The 27183-nt window shown below is 39.1% G+C and overlaps 1 protein-coding gene across 1 annotated transcript in view; it reads left to right on the forward strand.

Annotated features, from left to right (window-relative positions):
- Positions 1-27183, forward strand: part of zfpm2a (zinc finger protein, FOG family member 2a) — a 165216-nt gene that overhangs the window by 99596 nt on the left and 38437 nt on the right. Inside the window, exon 5 of the mRNA XM_046833397.1 lies at positions 13313-13424. Coding sequence (XP_046689353.1) covers positions 13313-13424 — 112 coding nt within the window. The remainder of the gene's footprint in view (positions 1-13312; positions 13425-27183) is intronic.

Consider the following 27183-nt stretch of genomic DNA (forward strand, 5'->3'; position numbering starts at 1 on the left):
CCGCGCCTCTCCTGCCCGGTGTCTGATTTAAGTGTCCATAATTGATTTGGAAGCCGACTAATAACGGATCTTGTTTTTTAGGAGGGACCTCTAAAATGGCCATTAGTGTAGCTTTCAGGCTCGACGTGGCGCTAATGAACGAACACGGTGCTAATTAAACTCTGAAAGCCAGGAATCTGTGGTTGGAAAAAAATTATATTAAAAAAAATAAGCATTCTGGTAGTTTTTTTTTTTTTTCTGTATGTGGAAAGGTTAGGAAGTGAACCGTATTTCAGGAGTGTTCAGGAAAATGACAAGTTACTGTCTTCATTTTCAGTGAGAGGGAGGGGGAGAAGGGGTTTTATTCTGTAATTCAGCGGGAGGTTCGACGCGGAGGGCAAGAACGGGAGGAATTCTTCAAGCTGTCACTCCTCTATTTATCACCTCCCTCTCTCTCCTCACCACTCCCTCTGACAGGCTCATTGTTCGTGGCCCAAAGTTGAACAAGTATCGGCGTGGCCCGTTTTGTTTATTTATTTCGGGTGTTTTTTTTTTTTTTTTGCCCCCTCGAGACGCCAAAAATTATATTTTTCTTCTTGTCATTACTTCATTAATCAGGAGCCTGAACTTCTGAAAAATGTTTTGTTTAGGAGGCTGCAATCTGTTTAGCGGTGCAGGGATATATGTGTGTGGATACGTACGATACAGAGTGTGTGTGTATGTGTGTGTGTGTGTTGTTAATCTGTGCCTGTGGCAGGTTTCCCCTCCGAAACGCAGCACTAAGCAGCGGTATCGCGCGCCTATTGTTGTAGCCTCTGTCATAGCAAGGAGAGCCTGATGCAGGCCTGGACTGGCCTGATAAGGAAAGAGTATTCAACATGGCTGGAAAGGAGAATCAGTGGGACTTGAGAGTGGAGTGTGGATGGAGCACGCACACACACACACACACACACACACACACACACACACACACACACATATATATATGCACACATGCTCACACACTCCGAAATGCATGCACACCCACGCTTTTTCCTCTATCACTTACATTCCGGCCCATTTATTTACTTTTACCTCTAATTATAAATGCATACTAACTAAGAAAAAAATCTGAGCAGTGACATGCCGGAGCAGGCGATCTTTTTTACATATTTCCATCAGCTTATATTTTATCAGTCTCGAAATCTCCCCTGTCAGGGGCTGGTAATGCAGTCTGGTATCAGGGAGTAACAGGATTTTAATTCCATGTTGGGCACACAAACGATTTCGGCGTCCAGAATGTGGCTTTATCTAATGAAATATTAGGCGGAGAACCAATTTGTGATTGCATGCTTCAATTACTTGCTTGGGCTTTGCCCCAATCGCCAGGCTGGGGCGACCTCAGATGGCTCGAATGGTAATGATCGTGCCTTTTTTTATACATTTTTTTTCTTTCCATCCAGAAACTATTGCTAGCGAGGATTCCAGAGTGTGCAGTAGTCAAAGTAGCAAAGCATCTGGAAATCTCCAAAGGTTATGTGCAGGAAACGGAATTGAGTAGTTTATCTCTCGAATCTACTAGTCCGAGTCGTTCGTTCTTTTATCACCTGACTCCCATAGACGTTATGATTAAAGGGTTAAAGAAACGAAATGAACTAAATGACTCAATAAAAAATAGCTTTCTTGATTTTGATGAACAAGATCCGAGGAACCGAGTCGGCAAAACGATCCGATCAACAAAACTTATCTCCACATCGCAACCTGGGGTCAGGTTTTTGGTTCCAAAAGCGGAAAAACAATACAATATAAGACCTCATATCTGAAGTTCGATGATAATTCTTGATCTAAAGTCCACCTGTACATTGAACACCGAGACTGCTTAAGAAGACTTCCTTTAAAAAATGCCTCTCAGCTTCCTGGACAATCCAGTTCCAGAGGGATGTATAGTGGAGCAGGGTTGTGACCTTGCAGAGGAGGGGGTATACGGGATGCATTGTTCTTTTTTTCATCTCTAAAGGTCCCCCTCTCAGTGAGCCGACAGGGTTGCGTTCGTCGCACACAGCGTTTCCCAGGGCTACAGCTGAGCAGCGCTTAGATAATACATAGTCGACTTCATCTACAAGTGAACCTGACATTCAGCATACCCCCCCACCCGCTTTTCCCTTTCCCTTTCCCTTTCCCTCTGCCTCTCTCTCTCTCTCTCTCTCTCTCTTTTTATTTCCTCCATCAGCTCAGACAGGAAAGCAGATACGGCACAGGGATGATAAGCAGAAGCACATTGTGACTCGAGTGATGGCGACGTAGCTCGGCACGATTGCAGGAAACGATGTGATCGCATTTACCATGTCGCCAAATGCAGCGCGATGACTTGAGTCAAAAGTTCGCGAACGCTGTCTGCTGATACATGTCACGAAAATGTCATCCGATAATGTCTCTTTTTGCCAGCTCTGGGGTGGAACACTCTAAATAGCGTTTTTTATTTACTGTTTGAGCAGGGGTTTTTTGGCTCAGGAACTCATTTTTGCCACGGGACCGTAAGAATTCTGTTTAAAGCACAATCTTTGCAACTTTGTCATACAAGCACCAGGTGAGGCAGCAAGTGATGTCAGTTTGGCAAAATGGCAACAAGAAGAGGAATTCTGAGGATTATGCTGGTTTGAGGGAAGGCCAGAGATGAAAACTTCTTAAATGATGGATATGTTAATGAGATGAAGGCTGGCCTGCTCTGATCTACCTGGACAGAGGTATTTCAAGGTGACTGATTCATCTTTAGAAAGCAATTTATCCTGGTCAAGGGGTACAGAGGGTTCCCCAAGAATTCTGGGTACATGGTTGGAATACATCCTAAATGGTGCACCAGCCCATTATGTGGTTACCATTTTACAGTCTCACATAGGGCCATTTAGTGTAGATAATCCACCAGGCAGTTTTGTGGAGGTTGGAGGAAAGTGAAGAACCCAAATCTTGGGAATCACAACAAGGGAAGCGCCAGTCTGTGGTCTCTTCCAAATCAAACCATCGAACACTACCAACCTCTAGGTGACCTGAATGAGAAAAAGTTAATAAGAATTCTGGAACAGCGTGTCTTCATGATTGGGCATATTTGGAGATAAAATGTTTTTTTTTTAAAGGAGCCTGTCATGCAAATCAAGCTACTATGTTGCCATTTTTAAGTCTAAGTCATAAGCTTGAACCATTGGAATATAAACCATTTTCTCTCCCATGAATGAAGGTTTGCAATCGTATTAAGAGGTAGCTTAAAGGTGTCCTGAAATCAAGGACCATTTGGTGATCTTCAGCACATTAATCCGCTTTAATCAGGACACAATCAGCAAGACTGTACACAGTATTTTCTCCCTTGGTTTGTACAAGGAGATCTTGCCAAAGGTGTGGCCATACACCAATAAACTCTACAGCAAACATAGCCGAGTGTGATTGAGAGGGGTATGAGCGGCACCAGCTGCTTTGCCATCTGTCACTGTCAAGGCTCCCTTTATGGGACACCGAAGCATCTTCCTTGAAAGAAAAAAAATGCAGCCGAGATAATCCGCAATTGTTCTCGTTCGCAAACACAAGTCCCCTGTTGGAATTCCACATTACACTCCGATAGCGAGCTAATTGGTAGCGAAGCGACTGAAGTGGGCGAGGTTCACACACAAACACACACATTTTTAAGTATCAGTGACATTTGTGACATTTGAAATTTCAGCATTCCTTTAGAAGTCCATGTAATGGTAGTGCTGAATTTTTTCTTTAGGTTGTGATTTAAATTTATATGTCAATTTGCAACAGTCGGTATTTGAGTCCAAACATGTTTTCAGAAGGAATGTATAATTTATAACTGGACTCTTTTCCTTGTCTTAGATCTGACACTTCAATCTCATGGTGTCCCTCTGTGTCTTGTTGGCTGAGATATCAAAGCTTTAACCTTGCTTCATTCCAAAAAAAATAAAAATAAATAAAAGAGGGTAGAGTTACCCCTATCATGCCCTGGCCAACTCCAACCCCATCATGCCCTGGCCCCTGTCAACCATCTCCAAGCTCAAACTTGGTTGCATTTCTAACCTTCTCTAAAACTTGCGGTCATGTATCCACTCTTATTTTGGATGCCAACGATCCTTCCATCTCATCACTCCAGATGGAGAAACAGCACCGAATGAAAGTATTCAGTGTGAAAATCGTGATTATTTTGCTGCTCGCACGGTCATCTGGTGCGCTATCACAGACGGTTGTCTCGTGGGATAAAAACGCCCTATAGGGGCCAGAGAAGAGGACGTCTGGACAGCGTCTGGTCGTCTATCCCGGTGGTCTAGCACATCTTGCTTACAAGGCTGTCAAGTAAATACAGGAATATTTGGCTGCAAGGGATCCTTGTTAAACTTAACCGAGTAACATTTTCTAGCAGCCGGCATGCCGAGACTCATTGATGACGGAGTTCAGGTCTAATGCATCGCCAGGTAGCAAGTTCACCCTCTCTATCGTTTAGACATACCTCGGAGCAAATACTGGCACTCTTCAAAGTGGATTTTTGATGACTTCTTGTTCAAAAGTGTGGCCTCAAAAATCACAGCACACACAGACACAGATTATGCAAATGGACGCCTCTGCAACAAAGGTGGCAAAGTTCACGTCCAGTGCCATTTCGAGCCTGGTTAAGTAATATCTTTGGCATTGGAATTTTACCAGGCGGAACTCTGCAAAGTGTTTTAATAACCCAGTTCTCAAAAGTTACACTCACCAGAACTTTTTTTAAAAGGTTACCATGAGCACATCAGAGGACTCTGGGGTACGATGTAGAAGGTAGACTTCAGGATTGAAAGTAACCAGTTCCTTTAATACCACAGTTCTGTTGGTTAGGAAGTGTTGAATAATTTGACAATGAATGAATGAATGGCTCCAATTTGTTTTGGTTTGTACAGTAAAAATGTATACCAGCTCATTTATGGAAGGAGTCTCCGGTGTTTGAGATTTTTAACAGTAATACATTTCAGCACTGGTTGGGTGAGATATGAGGTCTGTCAGGAACATGAGCTGTTTTATTGACTTCATAAGTATGACATCCTATTCTTAAATGTTTTAATGAACCATTCGTTCTTTTTCAACGAGTCTTTAATGTGACTCGGAAGAACGAGTCGTCTCAAAGAGTGATTCGTTCATTTTCTACTGAACGCTCATAATCAAAGCATCACAAAATCTCTGTAGGTTATGTATAGAAAAAAGCATCATGTCGTTTACCTCTCGACTCTTCTACTCGGAGTGGTTCGTTCCTTTATCACGTGACTCCCATAGATGCTACACAGTGCAATAGATGAGTTTTTTTTGGTCTGAAGTTTGACATTATTGATACAATAATAATTATAGGTGTCACATGACAGAAAAAAATAATGACACAGACCAGAAGAAGAGATATGAGCTACTAATTCTGTTTATCATCTTTTGTCCTTATTATTGAAGGACAATAATATTTTCATTATTGAAACTATAGTCAATATAGTCGTTTTTTGGAGATGCTTACTGAAAATTTAACATTTTATTTATTTTTTTCGATCAAAGGAACGAAATGAGGTGTTCCGATCCTCCTATCACTAGTAATCGTTAACAAATTCCAAAATTTGTGTTAAAAGGAATTAAAATGCATATTAAAGAATTAAAATGCGTATTAAAGTGTGTGTGTATATTATTAAAAATAATATACACACACACACACACACACACACACATGTCTACTGTGTGTATGTATATATGTATTAATATTTTGTTATGACTGAGCACATAAAGGTCTATTTCATATTGTGTTTATATTGTATTTCATATTCAATTTATTACAAACAAAAACAGTTCACCTCATTTTTAATGAAATGATTTGGACCTGAACAGACTCTAATGGGGAAAGAGAACTCTAAGACCTCTTTATTATAATATTTATTATATTTGCAGTCAGACACAACGAAAGTCACAGCCATTCACCAACAGATGATTTAGATAAAAAAAACAATAATACAAAATACCTGGTTGACTTTGTGTTCACATCAGTACTGCACGTTTCCCAGATGAATAGAAATGGTAGTACATTCAAAGTTTATTAATTGTGCATCCACTGTAAAAGTGTTCAGCTGTAGGGGAGAGAGAGAGAGAGAGAGAGAGAGAGAGAGAGTGGTCCTAGATTGCTGGAGAGGTGTGGTCCTAAAGGCAAGCTAAGCTGGCAGTAAACTGGATAACTTTGGACTTGGAGCATACTTCTACGCCTCAAGCCTTTGGAGAATCTGAGATGCATGGAATTGGCAGCCCCCCTCACACACACACACACACACACACACACACACTTCCTCCTTCCCTTTATGCTCCCACTCTTCTTTTTTGATTCATTGACACATACATTATTGGTTGTGTCTTGCATTTCAGGAAAGAAGAACGCAGACAGATAACCAATAAGCCGAAAAGATATTCGCTCAAGGTCAGATAAACGCTATTTCAACTTGCCACAATGCTGTTTGTGCGACAGAATCGGGACAAGAGCCGAGTCGCTCTCCTCGCATTTAGCGAAGAAATCACGCAGTATCGAAAGATTGCTGATGTCCTCTTTACATTAATCCTTCACGTCAGCGTCAGTATCTAGCGTCGACACGGCACAGTGCGTTATTCAGGCGACATGAAGCTTTTCACCCACCGAATCAGCATGCAATCAAACGGGCTTTGAAAGAAAGAACAAGAAAACGATGATTTCAAATCAATATACCGCACGCCGTCCATGTAGTTACTCGCGAGTGCTAGAAAATAATGACTTGTGGGAACCTTAATGGGTGTTCCTTAAAAGATTGGCGACAGCGGGCACGCAGGCGATTCGCAATTTTTTTATCGATTTCAAAAGAAAAAGTCAATTTAACAAAGTTGAAAAGAAAAAAGCCAGGGGGAGGAGGGGGAGCGACGGAGGGGGGGAAAGCATTCTTTTTCACTCAAGCAGTAAACTAAGTACGACGCAGAGCGGCAGAGATTTCTCTCTTCGACACCCCCCCTACACACACACACACACACACACACACACACACACACACACACACACACACACACACATACACACACACCCTCCTTCTCCTATTATCTCCCACCTCACATTTGCTCTTAGGCAAGCAGTTTAAAAAGCCAAAGCGATTGAGCCAGTGATCCAATTTGAAATGCAGAAATGATTAGAGCAGCTTGCCTCATTTCATATCGAAAAAATTCTCTGATTTATGACAGGGCGGCCGCCAAGATCTATCTCCAAAGGGAATTAGCGTGCAATTTTTACTTGCATATTTCTGTTATTTAGCCTCCCAATAGCAGATGCTGGCATGGAAAGTAAATAATAAAAGAAAATAATAATAATAATAATAATAATAATAAATAAAAAATATAGAGAGAACGGCACCAAGAAGGTATCTTTTCATTCGAGGGCGATGAAACCACTGCCATTTAAATGAGAGGGAGGGGGAAAAAAGGGGAGAAAAAGACAGGACAGAGCTGAGATGTGGCAATATTTCATAAACAGATAGCGATTTTGAAATATGGGACTTTATTTAGCATATGAAACAGTAAGAAGAAGAAAATGAATAATAATAATAATAATATATATATATATATATATATATATATATATATATATATATATATATATATATATATATATATATTCAACCCATAAATAGTTTCTTTATATATATATATATATATATATATATATATATATATATATATATATATATATATATATATATATATATATATATGTGTTTTATATTTATGTATTATATTTCCTCTATGCTGTAAGTCATCCACACCTCAGGCCAGAAGAAAAAATTAATATGCAGCGATAACGGGAGCTGGAGGTAAATCTGCTTTAATGAAATTTCCAGTTGACCACATGCAATTTGTTTCATCATCGCGAACAACTAATTGCGCCGGGTGTTATCGAGGTGTGCGAGGGCGCTTAAGGTTGTAAACACACCTCTCAGGACAGCTCCCTACCACAGATATATATATATATATATATATATATATATATATATATATATATATATATATATATATATATATATATATATATATATATATACATACAGTATATTACAAAAGTTAGTATACCCCTTACATTTCAGCAACCATTGTAGTATCTATTCTAAAGGTACAATACTATAGAAAAGAAACTTGGATATATTTGAGTCAGTGTGCAGTTTGTATAGCAGTACAGATTTACTGTCCTCTAAAAACATTTCGACATGCAGCCATATTGTCTAAATAGCTGGCAACAAAAGTGAGTACACCCTTAGTAATAACAGCTATTCTTTTCTATATTCTATAAAGCTGTACGTCGCTTAACAATGCAAATCCACACTTCTTATTTATTATGTTTGTGTTGCAGGACCATACAAATTAGTGTATCTTGTATTAGAGCAGTTAGAATTTGGTGCTTTGAGTTCAGTTCTCTCATACTGACCACTGGATGTTCAACATGGCACCTCATGGCAAAGACTCTGAGAAGTTGAGAACCAGAATTGTTGCTCTCCAGAGAAAAGAAGTCCTTGGCTATAAGATCAGTAAAATCCTGAAACTGAGTTACAGTACAGTGACCAGGGTGATACAGAGGTTTTCCAAGACAGGTTCCATTTAGAACAGACTTCGCAATGGTCCATCAAAGAAGTTGAGTCGTCGTGATCGAGGTTGCAGAGGTTACGCCAAACACTGCAACAAGTCGGTTTGAATGGCCGTCATTCCAGAAGGAAGCCTCTTCTGAAGCTGGCTCACAAGAAAGCCTGCAGTTTACTGAAGACAACCTGTACATGTACTGTGACCTTCGAAGCAGAACATGATACCGTCCCTTTAGAAACTACTGAGCACCTGTGGGGTATCCTCAAGCGGAAGGTGAAGAAGCACCATGTGTCTAACATACAGCAGCCCCATGATGTCATTATAGAGGAGTGGAAGAGGATCTGTGCAGCTTTGGTGAATTCTATACCCAGGAGGATTAAGGCAGTGCTGGATAACACTGGTGCTCACACTAAATATTGACAGTTTGGACACAGTTTTGTTGCTAGTTATTTTTACAATAATGGCAGTATGTTGAGTTATTTTCAGAGGACAGTAAATCTGAACTGTTGTACAAGCTGCACATTAACTACTGTAAAATATATATGTTACATTTCTATAGTCCCTTTAGAACATAGAATAAAATGGTTGCTGAAATGTGACTTACTTACTTACGTACCTCCACAAAAAAACCATGTTGGGAGCACATAAAAAGTTGGAGGCAAATAATTATATCGGATTCCATTGGATGCAGTAGCTGAAATTTTCCCTTCACTTGAACTAGGAGACCAAACCTGTTGTACCCCTGTGGAGTGGGAGATCTTAAGTGGCCTGCGATAGAGCTCTCATCCCTATGGAACACCTCTGGGATGAGATGGAACGCTGACCGCACCCCAGGCGTCCTCACATCATTTATTTCAATACCTAACTTTGCTAACACCCTCGTAGCTATAAATCACAAATCTCCACAAACACACTGCAAAATCTAGTGAAACATCTTCCCAGAAAAGTGCTTGGATTTGATTCGTCCTGTCTTGTTTTTCATTTAAATTTTTCTTAATTTTTGTAGGGTTTTGCTTTAATTCAATTTTTTTGTTGTTTGGTGTGGTTTTCCCCGTTTTGCTATTACCTTTTTGTTCTTTTTGCTACAAAGTGTTTTAACTTGTTCGATATTGTTTCGTTTCATTTGCTCACTTTTTGTGGTGTTTTGCTTTGATAAATGTAGTTTGGGGATTTTATTTTGCTTTGCTAGGCTTTTCTTTTTTTTTCTTTTGTTTGGTTTGTTTTTCTTGAACCTGAAATTCAGTCATTTTGGAGCAATATTAAGGTTAATTAAAGCAATTGCCTGAAACATCGGCTGTTTTATTTTGTTTTAAGTATGACTAGAGTTGTTAAAACTAATTGCTATTCTTTATTAAAAAAAAAAAAAAAAGAAGGAATGAATCGTCTCTTGAATCGTCACTTTTTTAGACAATACATCGGTTTTACACTTAAACAAAAGGTGATAGAGGAATTAGCTACCGCTGTTTATTGTAAATCTTTTTCTTAATACATTTAAAAAAGAAAAGCAAAAGATACCAGAAAGCAATATACGTCCCCATCCGTCTCCGGGATCGATTTGTGGCGACTCGGCGAGCAAAGATCGGCACTAAAAAGCCTGGCGCGTGTCATGAAGGTCAGCACTGCTATCATTAGCTCAGAAGAAGTCACGGACACCGAGAGCGTTAGCGCTTTCTTTTCTTCCCCTCACCTCCTTCAGCTGATCAGAGGATCACCGTATCAAGGGCGGATTAGCGACGATTTGGGATTTGCGCAATCGGTTAATTTATTGCAGCGAAGGCAGGTCTCTTTCATCTACAGCAACATTTAATCAGAGTCGGGCACACAGGCTATTACAGGTTCTCGTGCTGCCATCAGCTCCATCACAATCCCCCCTGAAATTTCCAAATTATCTGGAACTGGCTTTGGCTTCCCTATAATAATAAAAAAAAAAAACATTAGAGTCTATTCCTGATAGGAGATTTGCTTTTTTCGCACCGGGCCAATTATAAATAGTGTGCTCAGTGCACAAGATGGGGAGGGGGAGAAAAGGAGAGGAAAAAAGAAAAAAAAGGAGGAAAAGTGAAAAGTACTGTATGTGTGTGTGTGTGTGTGTGTGTGTGTGTGTATATATATATATATATATATATATATATATATATATATATATATATATATATATCGGATATGAAAGGGTCTTTATCGTCAGCCCCGGCTACGGCGTTCCGATCCAAATCCGAGCGGCTGAAAATTTATATTCGATCTTATCACGCAAGCCTAAGTCGGGGAAAAATCAATAGAGGTTATCTTTCATGTCGCAGCGACTTGTGGAAATATTGATTTTCATTTTACGGCGAATTTGGAGCATCGGTTGGTAATCACTGGGCCGCTGACTTCACTGTTTCGCCCACTGTATCTCTTACACGCCGAGCAGCAGCCGAGCCGAGATGAAAAACGAGAGAACATTGAGACGAGGGGGAGGAGAGAGAAGCCTGGACACACACACACATATATATACACCTACACACAAACACAGATAGAGGGGTATCTAGTTATGGGAAGCTTTAACTCTACTACTGTAAGTGTTTGAACGCTTTAACCACATTCTTAGTGCGTAATTGTTTACACTCCACATCCGTTTCACCAATTTTCTTGTCTTTCATTTTTATGGAACGCCATACCAGATTGAGTTTCCACCCCCTGTTGGTCACCTGCAAAGTCGTACCCACCAGCTTAAGACTAGCAACCTCACGCTGCATTAGGCGGAGGACGAAAGAGCTATCGGCCCTCTTCCACACACATACACAAGTTCACTGACATCTATGATTGGCTGCTGTTTTGGGGATTGACAGGGAGAAGCGAGAGACAGTATCAATTTCTCCAGTTTTGTCCCTATACAGCCAAATGAAAAGTTTACCATTCACAAACTCTCATAAACATTCTGCCTTATTTGATTGGTCACATTTTTGCCATTAACAATAATTCAATTGGATTGGATTTTTGATTAGATTTAACTTCATTGTCATTGTGCAGCATATAAGTACAGAGGAAATGAAATGCCGTTAGCATCTAACCAGAACCACCAATAGCATATATTTATATGTATATAAAATTAAGAAATGAATTACATTATTAACATGTAATAAAGTATTAAATTGAGTATAAGCTGAATGATATAGTTTTTCTTTTTAGCATGTAGTATGAGTGTAATGATTATGTACAAAAGTCATGCATCACAGATATTGATAATAGGATCACTGCTTGTTTATTTGTTTGTTTTGTTTTGTTTGTTTGTTAGTCTTTTTTCATCCTCGGGGTTCGACCACTGCCTTACTGAGTAAAAATAAATAAATAAATAAAATTAGATTCTGTATTATTGTATTTTTTATCCAAACTATTTCAAAATGTGCTTTTTTGTTTGTTTGTTTTGGGTTTTTGTAAAACTATATTCAAGTGACGGAGACCAGGAGACAATCTGACAATAATACAACTGTAGCAGATGTTTATGATTATTATGATGTGAGAACTTGTTCCTAGAAGATATTTGACATTCATAATCATAGGTTTTTGTTTGTTTGTTTGTTTTTAAGTGTGCTAATATAATTCAATTTAGGTTGACAACATTTGTGACAGAATTCTTGGTCCACAATTTTCTAAATATTCACATTGTCGAAGTCAATGACGATGTAATAGGAACAATTCGCAATCCAGTGAAGTTGTGTAACTCTTCCGTAGATTCAGAAGATTTTTGCTAGCAAATTGTAATGGTGTCTTATGAGAGCGGATGGAAATACGGGGACGAGCCGAAGCGAGCTGACCACGCCACCACATTTTCTGTTAGCGAAACCATTTCGGCGGCGCTCTAATGAAGGAGAGCCTGAGGGTTGGCAAGTAATGGCCTAGAAAGCCTGACATTTTGCCTGCCAGTAATAGCAATAGCTACTGTAACAGCAGTGCGGCTCGGCGCTGATGTACTCCAGGCTCTCATTGCCCTTTGTGTGGAGGGTGGAAATGGCATTTGGGGGGGAGGCAAAAAAAAAAAGAAAATACAAATTGAATAAAAATCAAGTGGAGAATAAATACAACAGCCAGGCAGCCGCAGTGGCCCTCTGTCCACATCAGGGCACATGGAGAGTAATGCCCCCTATTTCACTACTTTTGATTTAGAGAAATAACTTCGAGCTCCGAGCTTCCCGCGTGCCCCTGAGAAGAAAAACGATATTGCGCGTTCAGAATAACTCGGCGGTGCATTACGGCACCTAACCTCCGCCGGCCTTTGAAATGGAGACCGATTCTTTAAATTCTTCGCCGGGCCTCGCCGAGCCCGATAAGCAATTGGACAACGCGCCCAAAGTTCACCCCGGCTTTCTCTCCTCCGCCGAAAGCCATCTGCATTCTTTCCGTAATTTTCCCAGGCTACCCGAGATCGCCGGCTAATCGGGAGAGATCTGACACCGGGATCGGCGCTCAAAAAAAATGTTTTTCCCATAATTCTCGGCTCGTCTAAAAAGCTCCGGCGCATCCTGTAAAGACCCCTGGAAAGTCTCAGGGAGGAAAAAAAGAGCTCGAAATGCCATCCTTGATCCTTTTTTTTTCTGTCTCTATTCCTGGCATTGCAGAAAGCAGTCATGTTTATAGCTATATATCATGCGTCTAATAATGTGCTTTCAAATCACCTCCAAAGTGAGTTAATTCCTTGTGTATTGTTCGTGTGTGTGTGTGTGTGTGTGTGTGTGTATTATCTCTCTTCCTACAGAAAAGCAAGGGCCCAGTCCCAGTGGTTTTGAGCTCAGGCCCCAGGTGGCTGCTGGATGTAACTTGGCAAGGAGCAGAAGACAACAAAAACAACTGCGTGGTGTACAGCAAAGGTAAGATCCTGGGTTTATCACTTCACCACACACACACACACACACACACACACACACACCACTCACTTTTTATATTTAAAACAGAGCACAAAGACAAAAAAAAAGCTATATATACAGTATAGTACCTTCCCAGACCTTCCTTTTGTGTTTTAATATATTTAATTTTGCAAATGAGTGCAATGTGGGTGTGACTAACACTAACTAGGGGAGGTGGTAGCTTAGTGGTCAAGGCAATGAACTTTGGATCCACAGGTCATGATTTCAAATACCATCCACACCAAGCTGCCACTCCTGGGCCCCCCTAAACTGTTACCACAAATAATGTCTCTGGTATTTGCAATATATTTCTCTTTCAAATGAACTACAGTAGAAGATCCATATGTGTTTCAGCATGTATTCCCCCGTGCACAAAGCCAGCTTCATGAAGATATGCTTTTTATGGGTTGGAGTGGAAGATCTTGAGTGGCCTGCTATAGAGCTCTGACCTCAACCCCTACTGACTGCACCCCAGGCCTCCTCACATCGCCCTACATCAGTACCTGAGTTTACTAACACATGAATGAGCACAAATCTCCACAAACACATTTCAAAATCTAGTGAAACATCTCAGAAGAGTGGAGGATACTATAAGAGCAAATGGGGACTAAATATGGAATGGGATGTTCAGAAAGCACATAAATCATATGGTCAGATATCCACAAACTTTTCTCCACAAGTTTGATCTTTGCGAAAAACATCAGCTTGATCCCGTACAGTGATATAACTGAAAAATAAAATACATGATTGAATAACAGTTGTTGTTTTTTTTTTTCGTTTGTTTTTTTTTTTTTTACATCCAGTCTGCTTGAATTACATGTTCTTCAGCGGGAACGTCTCAATATCGTCAGAGCAGCACAGCAAACAAAGCCTACTCGCGCTGTCAGAACATATGAAAAGTTGAGCAGCGATGAGATCTGAGGCCCCGTGTCGCCTCGCGTTTGCGTTATACAGCATGCGGGTGAGTCACGGTGCACTCCATTGTTGCACATGGTGCCACATTGACACTGCGATTGTAAAGGCTTTACATGAAGCTCCAGCTAAGTAGTCTGATGAAGATGGGTGACATTTCGAGAGGGGGGTAAATAAATAAATAAATAAAAACCAGTACATAAATGGTGTTGGTTGAATTGCGAAGGATCACTCGGCTCTGAGACGGAGTGAACAAGCAGAGATTTGCAACTGACGGATTTTCAGCCTCCTGGTTCTCGTCGGCTAATCACTCGACTGCACTGGGGGAGTTATCCTCTTAACCGGCTACTTAACTTTGTGCTCTTTATCAGCCGAATCATTAAAGTTTTGATAAGCTGTTAAAGACGATTACATATAATCTTTTTTTTTTTTTTTCCCTTCATCTTTTTCATTTTGCCAGCACACTGACCATATGAAGCAAAAAAAAGGCTTTTTTACGTTTTCAGTTCTATCTATTCTGTCGGTTATGTGCATTAAAATGTGCTTTTTAAACATCCCATTTAGCAACTGTTTACTGTTATAACAACCTTCACTCTTTTGGGAAGATGTTCCACTAGATTTCGGAGTGAGTTTGTGGAGATTTGTTTTGTTCAGACACAAGGGTGTTGGTAAATGCGGTACCGATGCAGGTGAGGTGAGCGTACCGATTCGTCCCAAAGGTGTTCAATAGGAGCAAGTTTGGGTCTCCTAGTTCAAGTAAAGAAAAAAATTCAATTCTACCTCATCCAGAGACATTTTTTACAATTGTGTGCCTCCAACTTTGTGGTAAAAGTTTAGAAAAAGAACCACAAATGCCTGGAATAGTCTGGTGTCCCACTACTTATAGAGTGTGTGAAGTATAGAATACACACAGTGCAGGTTGCAATGAATCAATTGTTGCTCATACTTACATCAGCTCTCAGGGACAACTTCATTTTTTATATCTTTTTACTTGCATATAATCTGTGTTTAGTGATACATAACCAAGGACAAGCTGAAGACTGGGTTATGCTGAAAATGGCCACGGTAATGAATGTTTCCCAGCATGCTGTGTGGCATCATTCATTATAAATGGGTGAGAATGATTCCCCTTTGGGTTGCTTCAAGCAACCAGGACAGGCTTCGACCTATATATAGAACACTGCAGGCTAATAACTACAGCAAGCAGGCAAAATCCAGTCCGCTATTGGGTCGTGCTACATTCACAGGAAGTGTGTTAGACTGTAAAATGGAAAAGAAAAAGGGCAAGTATATATATATATATATATATATATATATATATATATATATATATATATATATATATATATATATATATAAACTGTAGAACGAGTGTTTACTGTATCTCAGTATATTTGGTGTCATTTGTTTTGTTGAGGCTTCAACCAGGCAGCACTAAACCTCTCCACTTCATCACCATAACTCATTATCCACCTGCAAGTGCCATAATACTCCATCTATACACTCCAGCAGCTTCTTTCAGCTCCCACACACTCCCCTGCACCAGTCTAATTAAAACACAAGTAGCATCCTTTTTTTTTTCCACACACAAAAACACTAACAATGAGTGAGACCTGATGGTGGTAGCATCAGATATTACTGTAACGTTAACTACTCACTCATAATGAGTATTGATTGTTCTGGGTGTGATCCTGCTTTAAATCCAGACAGAAACCATTATTTGTTGTACATTTTTTGTCACCCAAATAAGAACGGATTTCCTTTTGATTCTAGTTCCTTGCCTGGTTTCTTACTCATTTTATCTCAGGGAGTTTTTCCGGGTCACTGTCGCCATCATCAACGTATCAATGTGTAAGGAATCGATGTATAGGGACTAATTTATACAATTGAAATTTTATTTTATTTTATACAATTTAAAAGCGCTATACAAATCTAAATTCATTGAATTGAATTGAATAAAACGAATTGAATTGAACTTAAGGAAAGATCTAAACACTAAACTCCATCCCTAACCCTAAATATAAACTCTGTACATTGTAGACATCGCTGTGCATTTTTTATTTTATTGTAACCCCCCAAAAAAAGTGTTTAACAGTTTTATTTATTGTTACAATTTTGTGGCAATGAAACCTTAATGTGTTGTTGAATTTTGGAACACCTTTAGACCAGACAATTTTAATCACAATTTAAAAACTGGAACCAAAATGATATGTTGACATCAGCTATTTTCATTACAATGTCTGGTTGTGTTATTAAATTACCTGCTGGCAAAAATGCCGTTTCCAGCACCATATTTTGAGCAAATCTAAGAGCCAGGTGGAAGGTGGAAGCTCTGGTTGTGAATTCAAATGGCAAAACAACCAAGCTGCCACTGTTGGGCCCTTGAGCAAGGCCCTTAACCCTCAACTGCTCCATTGTAAAAAGCAGATAATTGCAAGTAGCTCTGGAGTTGGACACGTGACAATGGGCATACATTTAAATGTAAAAAAGTATGATTCTATCTTGTTTAGAATGAAGGTTCAAGGTAGTTTGAATTCTATAAGTGAAATCCGACTGCAACAATGATCTCTGACATTCCCCCCGACAATACGTGTGTATTTTAGATACAGATTTAGTTACAGATTATGGAAAAAACACAGCTTTCTATTATTTTGTAACAAAAAAAAATATTTTCAGATTTAAAAGTTTTAGCCCTAATCTAAAATCTAAGTCAGGTTAAACACAGAAAGAAAAAACACAAAAAAAAGGAAGGGGGGTCGTTTTTAATTGTTTTTTTTTTTCGCCCGAGCCTCCCCTTTGAGCGTCACAGTACAGAAGTGCGAGGAGGTGCCTGGGTTATTATCTGCTATCTGCAAAGCCGGGCGAACTGTGAGTGCGTAATAACCAAACAACAGAACACAATGTCAAAAATTCATTATCAGTGTATTAAAACTTAGCCGTGCCCTGAAGGGGTCCCCGTCGCAGTGCGGAGCGCCGCCGTAATTATGTTTAATTAAAACACAACAGAGATCAACAGAATCGTTTTCATTAGGAAGTTATTAATGATTCTGTCGCAACAATAATTGATTGCGCTGAGCCAGGCGGTAAGTGCGCTCGGTCAGGGTTGGTGTGACTGGAGGAGAGGGAGCAGGAAGGAAGAGAAGGAGGGGTGGTGAAGACTTGAGAGAGACAGAGAGAGAGAGAGAGAGAGAGAGAGAGAGAGAGAGAGAGAGAGGTAGTGTGTTTAAGAAGTGACTGTATCAATCGGAAATGTCTACCCACTTCTTATATTGTTGCACTAAATACATTATGCAATAGTTCCCTACAAAGTGCACTCACTATGTAGGGATTCTCTTCTTTAATGTCTATGGACAAACCTCTTGGAATAAAATGGTCAAACCTCTTGGAATAAAAACAGTCCTATGTCTGACACACTATATATAAAAGTTTGTGGATAACTAAATATAAGATTCCTATGGGCTTTTATGAACATCCCAATCCACATTTGTACAGTATGATGTGTAGTGTAATAATAAAATAACAATAATATATACTGCATGGGCAAAATTATTTTGGTGACATCTGACTTCTTCTGCCATATGTGGTTCTGCTACCAATAACTTGTTATTGTTCAATACCAATAGCATTAAGTTTTTCCTTCTTACTTTACCTTGGATTGGAAGATCTTGAATGTCCTGCTATAAAGTTTTGAAAATCAGAAATGCTATATTTGCATAATTGTAACAAGTTACAGCTGCAACTTCTCATAAAAAAATCTGCATCACCTCACTATACAGTATGTTCAGAGTCTTGACAATTATTAGCTACAGCATGTAGAAAAAGTGCCTTGCAGGTTCTAGAGATTGTAGCTTGTAGTTACAAATTGTAGCCTCATTCTTTTTTCAGCTCACATAGTAAATAGTTTTTATGATCTGTTGCCATGGCATGCACAACTGTATCTACAACTTGTCATTTTTTTTCTCTATTTCACATTTTGTGCAAACTTTTGACAGTTTGTAGCTACAGCTTGCAGAAATGTCCATTGTTTTAGAAATTTGTAGCTACAACTTTTTTTTTAATCTTTATGTACATTGATTTGGAAATTTGTAGCTATGATTTGTAGAAATTTTCTCTCAGCCCTGCTCTATGCTAATTGTTTGAGAAATTTGTAGCTACAACTTTAAATTTTCTTTGATCTTATTGTACATTGATTTGGAAATGTGTAGCTATGATTTGTTCAAATATTCTTTTAGCCTTGCTCTATGCTCATTGTTTTAGAAATGTGTAGCTACAACTTGAAACTTCCTTTAAACTTTGTCCATTGATTTGGGAATTTGTAGCTACAACTTTACATTTTCTTTAAGCTTTATGTCCATTGATTTGGAAATCTGTAGCTACGATTTGTACAAATTTTCTTTTAGCCCTGCTCTATGCTTATTGTTTTAGAAATTTGTAGTTACAGTTTCAACTCTGGAGCAACTTAAGCTTAATTCTGTGTGCATATTTACAGCTATGACTAGTAATCAGTCATTTAAAATACATATTCTTTCATGAGCCTGAATGTTGCTTTTTTTATTCAAAAGTTATTTGAAGTTTATTTGGATTTATTTCGCATTTACTTACATTTTGTGTTCCAATTTAAAAAAGATCCAGCACTTAAATTCTCACACATATAGACCTGCAGCACTCTATATCACTTACTGAGGTTAAAAGGAAAATTTGTTTACATTATTTTGTGCTGTCTTATACATTAGATATATCAGATACAGTGCAACACATTAACGATATGAGTATGATTCTTACAAATAAATAAGTGCAAGGTGTTTTTACTGTCAAGACTAAATCGGTTTTATGGAAACTAAAAACGTTAAAGTCGTTCTTATGTAGTTATTTGCACTGTTTTTATTTTGAAGTTAAAAAATGTGCTGTCGCTCTAATAATATGGGTGTGCAAGTGCCTTATGTGTTTCTTTTTCCCTATGGTTAGTGCTATAAAGCCTATTAAGAGAGAGAGAGAGAGAGAGAGAGAGAGAAGGAGAAAGAGAGAGAGTAGTGTGTAAAGATCAAGCAGGGTCCTGCTGCTGCCATTAATTATGATCCTATTGTGTAGCACAGGGGCTAATAAGAGTGATGTAAAGCACCCCAGCGGCATCCTAATCAGCCATGTGAAGTACCTGCAACCTGGAGTGCCACAGCTTTGTGTGTGTGTGTGTGTGTGAATATGGAAAGTGTGTGTGGAGTCCATCCTTTAAAGGCCTGCGTGGGCGCGATGATTTAACCCAGCATAATTATATAATCGATGGTGAGAAATGCTTGTGTATCGATTGGCACACTCTGTGTCAATGTGGGAGCAGGAGCTTTTAACAGAACACACACACACACACACACACACACACAGACACACATATAAACGCATGTCCACCCCCGTATAAACGTTCTGGTAATGGCTAATAGATCAGCAAACTGCGAAATACATATCAGTCCTTTTCTTTAGCTTTCAAGGACTTATATAAGAGACTCGTCTTTCCTTTTTTTTCTTCCCCCGAATGTCCTAATCGTTTCATTTTAATTCTGTCTTACACGTGACGCTACTGTATCTTTCTAACATTTAGTCATTTTTCACACTTTAGTTCTACATGCAATTGTGTGTTTAAAGACCGAAGATAGCGACTCTAAATCAGGAAAATCCGCCCACGTTCTTCTTCTGTGACTCATTCTTTTTTTTTCTTTTTTCTTTTTTATTTCAAGTGCATTATGGTGGTTATCTCCCAGCATATTTGCAGATCAGGATAAGTGGATTTAGGATCTTTTTTGCCTCCCCGACTGGTCGATTTTCACTCCCCACGGCGCCCATGATGGAGAGAGAATTTCGAATAAATAATTAATCTGTGAAAGCTAACGTGATTATGTGCCGTTTTTGATAGCACTTAGAGACCGATGAGTATTTAGAGTATATAAAATTGATTCAATACGAAGGTCTGGTTTCTGAAAGGGCTTACAGGTAAACTGTGTTCATTTCTTAAAAATCACATTTGTAATCATCAGATCGTCTACAAAATGTATCCGAAATAAGTCTGAATTTGTTTAAATGAGGGTAAAGTCATGATATTATTAAGCCATTAATATGGGTTTCCAATAAAAAATAAAAGCAATGTATCAATACAAAAGATGTTATTTTAATACTAAATAGTCAAAAAAGGCAACAAGAATTCTTTCAAGAATTTTTAGTCCAGTTCATTTGTATTTGTTTAGTACTTTTAGCATTTTTTCTTTGTCCCCAAGCAGCTTTACAGAATTAAATAGATTGCAAACATTAATTTTAGTGGCATAAATTAGTCCCTATAAGAGTATACCCTAATAAGCGAGTCAGTGGTGACATTGACCAGGAAAAACTTCCTGCCATTGTGTCAAATTGTTTATATTACTTGCACGTCAAAATCATTTTTACAGTTCTGGAGTTCAAATTTCTCCCAAAAAGAAATTCCAACAGTAAATCTAGATGCTAAGGGGAAATTTTTTGTTTATTTATTTATTTATTTTTATAGATTTTTTTTTGTTTAGATCTCTGCCCTCTTTCCCTGTAAAAGGGAGTGTCCAGGAGGACAGTATTTTTTTTTAGGTTTCCTAATTTGCATGTAGATCCTGATTGGCTCTTAGATATTATAATTTATGATGCTAGTGGGGAAAAAATGCAAATGCATATAAATGTATTAATTATTTAAACTTTATGTGGTCTGAACGTTTAGGAGATGCACTTTGTTTCTCGGGCGCTATGATATATTTAATTTATATTTATTGTGTCAAAATAAATCAGTTGAAACAGATAGCATACTCTGCTTCATGATCTACTGCTTCCCTGTAGGTTTCATCCACCATTGTTTACTGATTGGTTCCTAGATGTTATGATGTAATAATGTTTGTGTTGCATTTTTTTTTTATACTTTTTTCTCAGGGGGGAAAAAAAAACAATACAAATACATAAAAATGTAAACTACATATGGGAAATGCACTGTGTTTCTCAGACACTGTAGATATCATTAATCTTATTTAGGTTTGAAGCTTTTTTTTTTATTACAAAACTAAAAAAAAAGATAGCATGATCTGCTTCCTGATCTTCTGCTGCCCTATAGGTTTCATCCACCATTGTTTTTTTGATGGATGATTTTATTATATTTTGTCTCTGCTACAATACACCAGTCTGGACCAATATCTTTTTATCATAGTGTACATTTGTGTTTGTGTTCAAAATTGGATTTTAGGTTTAATTACAGACGACAGAAGGGTTTAGACCGGATCTGTATCACACCAGTAGCGGTGATTATGCTTTCAGGACGCCGTGTCTTTACCGGTGTGTAGAAGAGAGAGGAAAAGAGAAAGACACACACTTGTGACCTCTCTGAGGAGGTGTGATGGGACATGGCGTACAGCCTTGCTGTAGGTACACGGAACAGGATGACAGAGTGCGTCTGTTTGTCTAGACAGCGCCATCCATCCTTGGATGTGTGTGCATGTATACAGAGAGGGATGGTATACTATCTGTATACTGCCACTTCTTTTTCCTTTTCACGGTCTACACTAGGTCTTCTTTTCCAAGTGCTAAGGAAGACACGAAGCAACATGAGGACTCCATACTGAAGTGTGGAGTGTGTGTGTGTGTGTGTTTTATATTGTAAATAATAGTGTGTTATTTTGTGTAAGAGAGAGAAAGAGAGTGACAGAGCAAGAAATGATGTGTCACTATCTGTCTGGTCTCTGTAAACCGCACCATGACGTTGCTATAATGCGCTCATAAACTTAACATGCCAGAGGTCATCGCGGCTTATTGAGGGCCGTGAAAATGAACAGATGAGCGGTGATGTGTCTAAGGAATCACCAAGAGTGGCATTGACACGCATGAAACTTTAACGTCTGTTTTTCCGCTGCGTACAAGGTCATAAATGCGATTTAAAACTTCGGCAACAAGGCTCCGCCCATTTCATGAATCTACAGATTTGCACTTCCTGAGATTTGCACTGATTTTTCTGTCCAATACTGAATAATCTCAATGTGGATTGCTTTTAAAAAGCTGCTGCTGTAATCACAAAGACTGTCTTTTGCTCATCACAGGACTATTTACACATCTGTACATTGTTGTCCTGTTTGCCTTCATGTCTCCACCTGCAAACTAATGATTTGTTTTCAAATTGATCCGATGTTGGAACATAATATGATTTTTATTTTGAGTCTGATGCCTCTGAAAGAATTCCTTGCGGATGTTGCACCTGATTTGCTCATTTGGGATCGAAATATGTGCGAATGTGTATACAGTTAAATATATACACAAGACTAAATGGAATTGACAGAGTTAAGCTAAGCATCACTGGCACTACTGGGCGTGCTTAAGATAAAGCTCATTTCCGAGGCAGAAAAAATTGTACAGAACAGAAGCTTAAAAGTAATATACATGAAAAAATAAAAAAATATACACACACACACACACACACACACACACACACATATATATATATATATATATATATATATATATATATATATATATATATATATATATATATATTCATAGTAAACATAATACAGCAATATTTAAGAACAAATTTAATTAAAAAAAATTTTTAAAGCATTTTTTGCAAATAGTCTAAAGAGCAATGCAAAGAAAATCAAGATATTGTTTAACAAGTTCTGTGGAGCTGATTGAAATTTTATATTTTACAAAAATCGTTCTTTAAATTATGGATTTTCAATCCTTTCATTGTGGTTCCTATGCATAAAAGGGGAAAATGCATGTCTTCCCTTAGAGTCTGTTTTTCATAAATAGGGTCATTTTCTATATTTTGCTGCACATTTCCAAATAACAAGAGATCGTAATCAGTGCTGCGCAGATGGTATACCATAAGTCATGCTTAAAAACGGACTATAAGCATGAATCAAGAAAAAAAATAAAACGTGACCACCGAATATATACTGTGGTGTTAATAATGAGTGATTTCGGCTTGAATGCATGCACGACATAAACGATCACATTTTGTTGGTGATTCTGACATGATTCATGAATGTACTATATATATATATATATATATATATATATATATATATATATATATATATATATATATATATATATATATATCAGAAAGCTTGTCCACTCTTTAGGGCTCAAGTTGATTGAAAATAGGTTTGCAAAGACAAAAAAATAGATGACGACAAATCAAACCATCCCAAGGCACTCTCAAGGTTTCAGCTAAAACCTGTTCAGTGAAAAGAAAGTGTGAGAGCGAAAGCGAGAGGGAGGGAGCAGTGAAAAATATATATACACTCTATCCTGTCAGAGAGCTTTTGGCTTATCTTGAGTGACTGTCAGGGCTGGAAATATCAGGGAACAGACAGAAATATATAAAATTAATAAGCTGCTGGGTGTTGTCGGGAGTTATGATGCTCCCATAAATCCTGGTTTGATCAGAGCGGACAAGGCTTAAATCCGGCGCTCCCGAACGCGCAACAGCAAGTGTTTTTGGCCCGGGATTTTTTTTTTTTTCTTCCTTCTTCACCCAGTGAGATAGAAGCCCTTAGCTGGCAAAATAAGATTTATCATCCAGCCGCTTTCCTTTCATGACTGACAAATCGGAGAAAGCTGGGAGCGAGTTGGCAGCCGGCGCTACCTTTAATGGAAGGGCAACGGCTCAACAAGGTGAAACCAGGGCCAAACGGAGAGAAGAAAAAAGATATGTTGGAGGAATGGGGGGAGGATTGTTAGTGAATTATCAGTGCTTCCTGTCTGAGAAAAGGTCGTGCTTTTTTGTTTCTTTGTTTTGTTTCTCTGACGAAAAAGACAGATGATGTCCAAGTAATATTTCATGGCATGTGTTGTGTAGAAAGTAAGCACATGAAATATCTCCTTTGATCTCTGGAGTTTCGTATTGTTTTTGCGTTTACATGTGCGTACTTGTGATTGGGGTCACCTTACGCACTGTACGTATTTTGGTCAACGAGCCAGGCTCATCAGCATCAGCATATGTCAGCAGAAGAAAGAAAAATGACAACATTGTCATTTATATCTATATAAGGCGCTGCGATTCCAATTTTTTAAAGTCGTACTGAGAAAGGGTCGTGCTAGCCCAAATAGTCAGAGTGAAAAACAAGCACATGGCAACATGAACCTATTCACAGCAGAGCAAAAAAATAAATAAATCAATCATTGATGCCCTCCGAAATGCACCCCAACACCTACATCGATACAAATGACGATCAGAACTTTGAAACTGAGGTGGAGAGGGGAGTTAATTACAGCTCGGAGTACACGAAGGCGGTTGTAGAAGGCAGGCTGAACACTCCTTCGCTTTCTACGACGTAATTGAATTAGAGGCTTGAAGCCCGAAACGCCGGTTTCGATGGTAAGCTGAAGTTGGGCCCTCATATGTGTTATATTCACTGATGGATTTCTCATAGCTGAGCTATTTCAGTACCTCAGAAGGCCAGGGTGTGTGTTCGCCTGTGGCTCTTCCGCCATGAATTATTCAAAGAGGGACCAGCTTCACAAAGTGGTCATGAAGGAGGCCAATTCTGCTCTCTGGGAAACAGATTAACGGCGATTTTCTGCCAAGAGAGGCTGCAGAGTTGAGGGGGGCATCGACATCGGAAAAGCTTTAATGTACTGGTAGGTTTATTTATTTATTTTTTTAATGACACATTTTTATAGCCATATGTCACACAAACATTCGGCCTGCGGTTGAGCTGAAACTTGCAGACCTCGGTGAATTTAAAGTCACAGAAAGTCTATTGGCTCTTAATCAAGAGGTTGTAAGGGACTTAATTAATGTTGGGATTTTTTTTTGCTGTCACACAAATTTTCAGCTAATGAAAAGATTTGGCTTTCAAAAGTATGAACATCATTAAATAATGATAAAACAATTACGCTAAAGTTATAATTATATGAGTTAATATTGTGCTAGTAGAAGCTTTGCACCAGTTCAGGCACAGAGACCACACCTCCTTCATTATAGTGAGCACAGAGACCACACCTTCATTATAGTGAGAACAGAGACCACACCTCCTTCGTTATAGTGAGCACAGAGACCACACCTTCATTATAGTGAGCACAGAGACCACACCTCCTTCATTATAGTGAGCACAGAGACCGCACCTTCATTATAGTGAGCACAGCGACCACACCTCCTTTATTATAGTGAGCACAGAGACCACACCTCCTTCATTATAGTGAGCAAAGAGACCACACCTCCTTTATTATAGTAATCACAGAGACCGCACCTCTGTTATAGTGAGCACAGAGACCACAGCTCCTTAATTATAGTGCACACAGAGGCCACACCTCCTTCATTATAGTGAGCATAGAGACCACACCTCCTTCATTATAGTGAGCACAGAGACCACACCCCCTTCATTATAGTGAGCACAGAGACCACACCTCCTTTATTATAGTGCGCACAGAGACCACACCTCCTTCATTATAGTGAGCACAGAGACCACACCTCCTTCATTGTAGTGAGCACAGAGACCACACCTCCATTATAGTGAGAACAATGACCACACCTCCTTTATTATAGTGCGACACAGAGACCACACCTCCTTCATTATAATGTGGCACAGAGACCACATTTCCTTTATTACAATGTGGCACGGAGACCACACCTCCTTCATTAAACATCAGCGATACTGATTACGACATACATCAGAGATTGTAGGTGGCACACAGAAGGCCACACCTCACTCACTGGAATGTGCCACAGTGGCAAAACCCCCTTTATTAGAATATGACACGTTGGCCACGCCTCCTTAACTTGGACAAAGGGGGACATCAGCTACACCCATTTACAGATCTGCGTAGGTACATCGTGCGTTACATAAACACTCGTGCCTGCTGTGTGGTTTAGTAACACGGCGCTGTGGAACATTCTGGAGAAGCTTTCAGACCGATAAGCCATTAGCTTTCTATTTAAAGTGTGTATTATACAACTATAGTGAGGTTAGCAGGGATGGTGTGTGTGTGTGTGTGTGTGTGTGTGTGTGTGTGTGTACAACCTGACCTTCACCCAGCCTGTATCAGTGTGGGTAGATCTGAGTTTTCTGACCCATCCCAGGCCATACAGGAGAGGAAACTCTCTAGACATGAAGGAGTGTTGGGTCGCTGCCCAGCCTGGGAGTACACAAGCGTGTGTGTGTGTGTGTGTGTGTGTGTGTGTGTGTGTGTGTGTGTGTGCATTTTATATTATCACAGAATGAGTGTGTCATGGAACGCCTACTGGTTATGCAGAGAAGGTTCAAAGCTGCTCTTGCATTCCAGGAGGAACAACCACTCTCTCCCTTTCTCTCTTTCTCTCTCTCTTGCTCTCTCTCACTCTCTCTCTCTCTCTCTCTCACACACCCTCTCTCTCTCACACTCTCTCTCTCTCTCTCACCCTCTGTCTCCTCTCTCTCTCTCTCTCTCTCTCTCTCTCTCTCTCTCTCTCTCTCTCAATAGATAAGAATGACAAGCAGAAGTGGGGAGCCCGATGCCGAGTTCGGCGAGATCAGCTCCTTCTTTCGATCCAAAAATAACAGGCCTGACTTCATTTGAAAGATGAAGAGTGTGTTTAAAACACTTATCTCTCCGGGTTGGAAAGGCAGTTAGACGCGAATTAGATAGAACACATTATACATTCTAATAATACTATTAATTGCACTATTTCTCAGTGTCATCAGTTTGGCCTCATTTTTTTTCATCTTATCTGCGTTTTTTTTTATTTTATTTGAATTTTTTTTTAGGCTGTGTCAGCACCGATGGGGGGGGGCGATGCTTAAGTGGATTTTATCCATTAAATCAGGATGAATGAATAAGAAAT

This window comes from Silurus meridionalis, chromosome 21 (genome assembly GCF_014805685.1).
Source record: "Silurus meridionalis isolate SWU-2019-XX chromosome 21, ASM1480568v1, whole genome shotgun sequence".
Classification (NCBI taxonomy): domain Eukaryota; kingdom Metazoa; phylum Chordata; class Actinopteri; order Siluriformes; family Siluridae; genus Silurus; species Silurus meridionalis.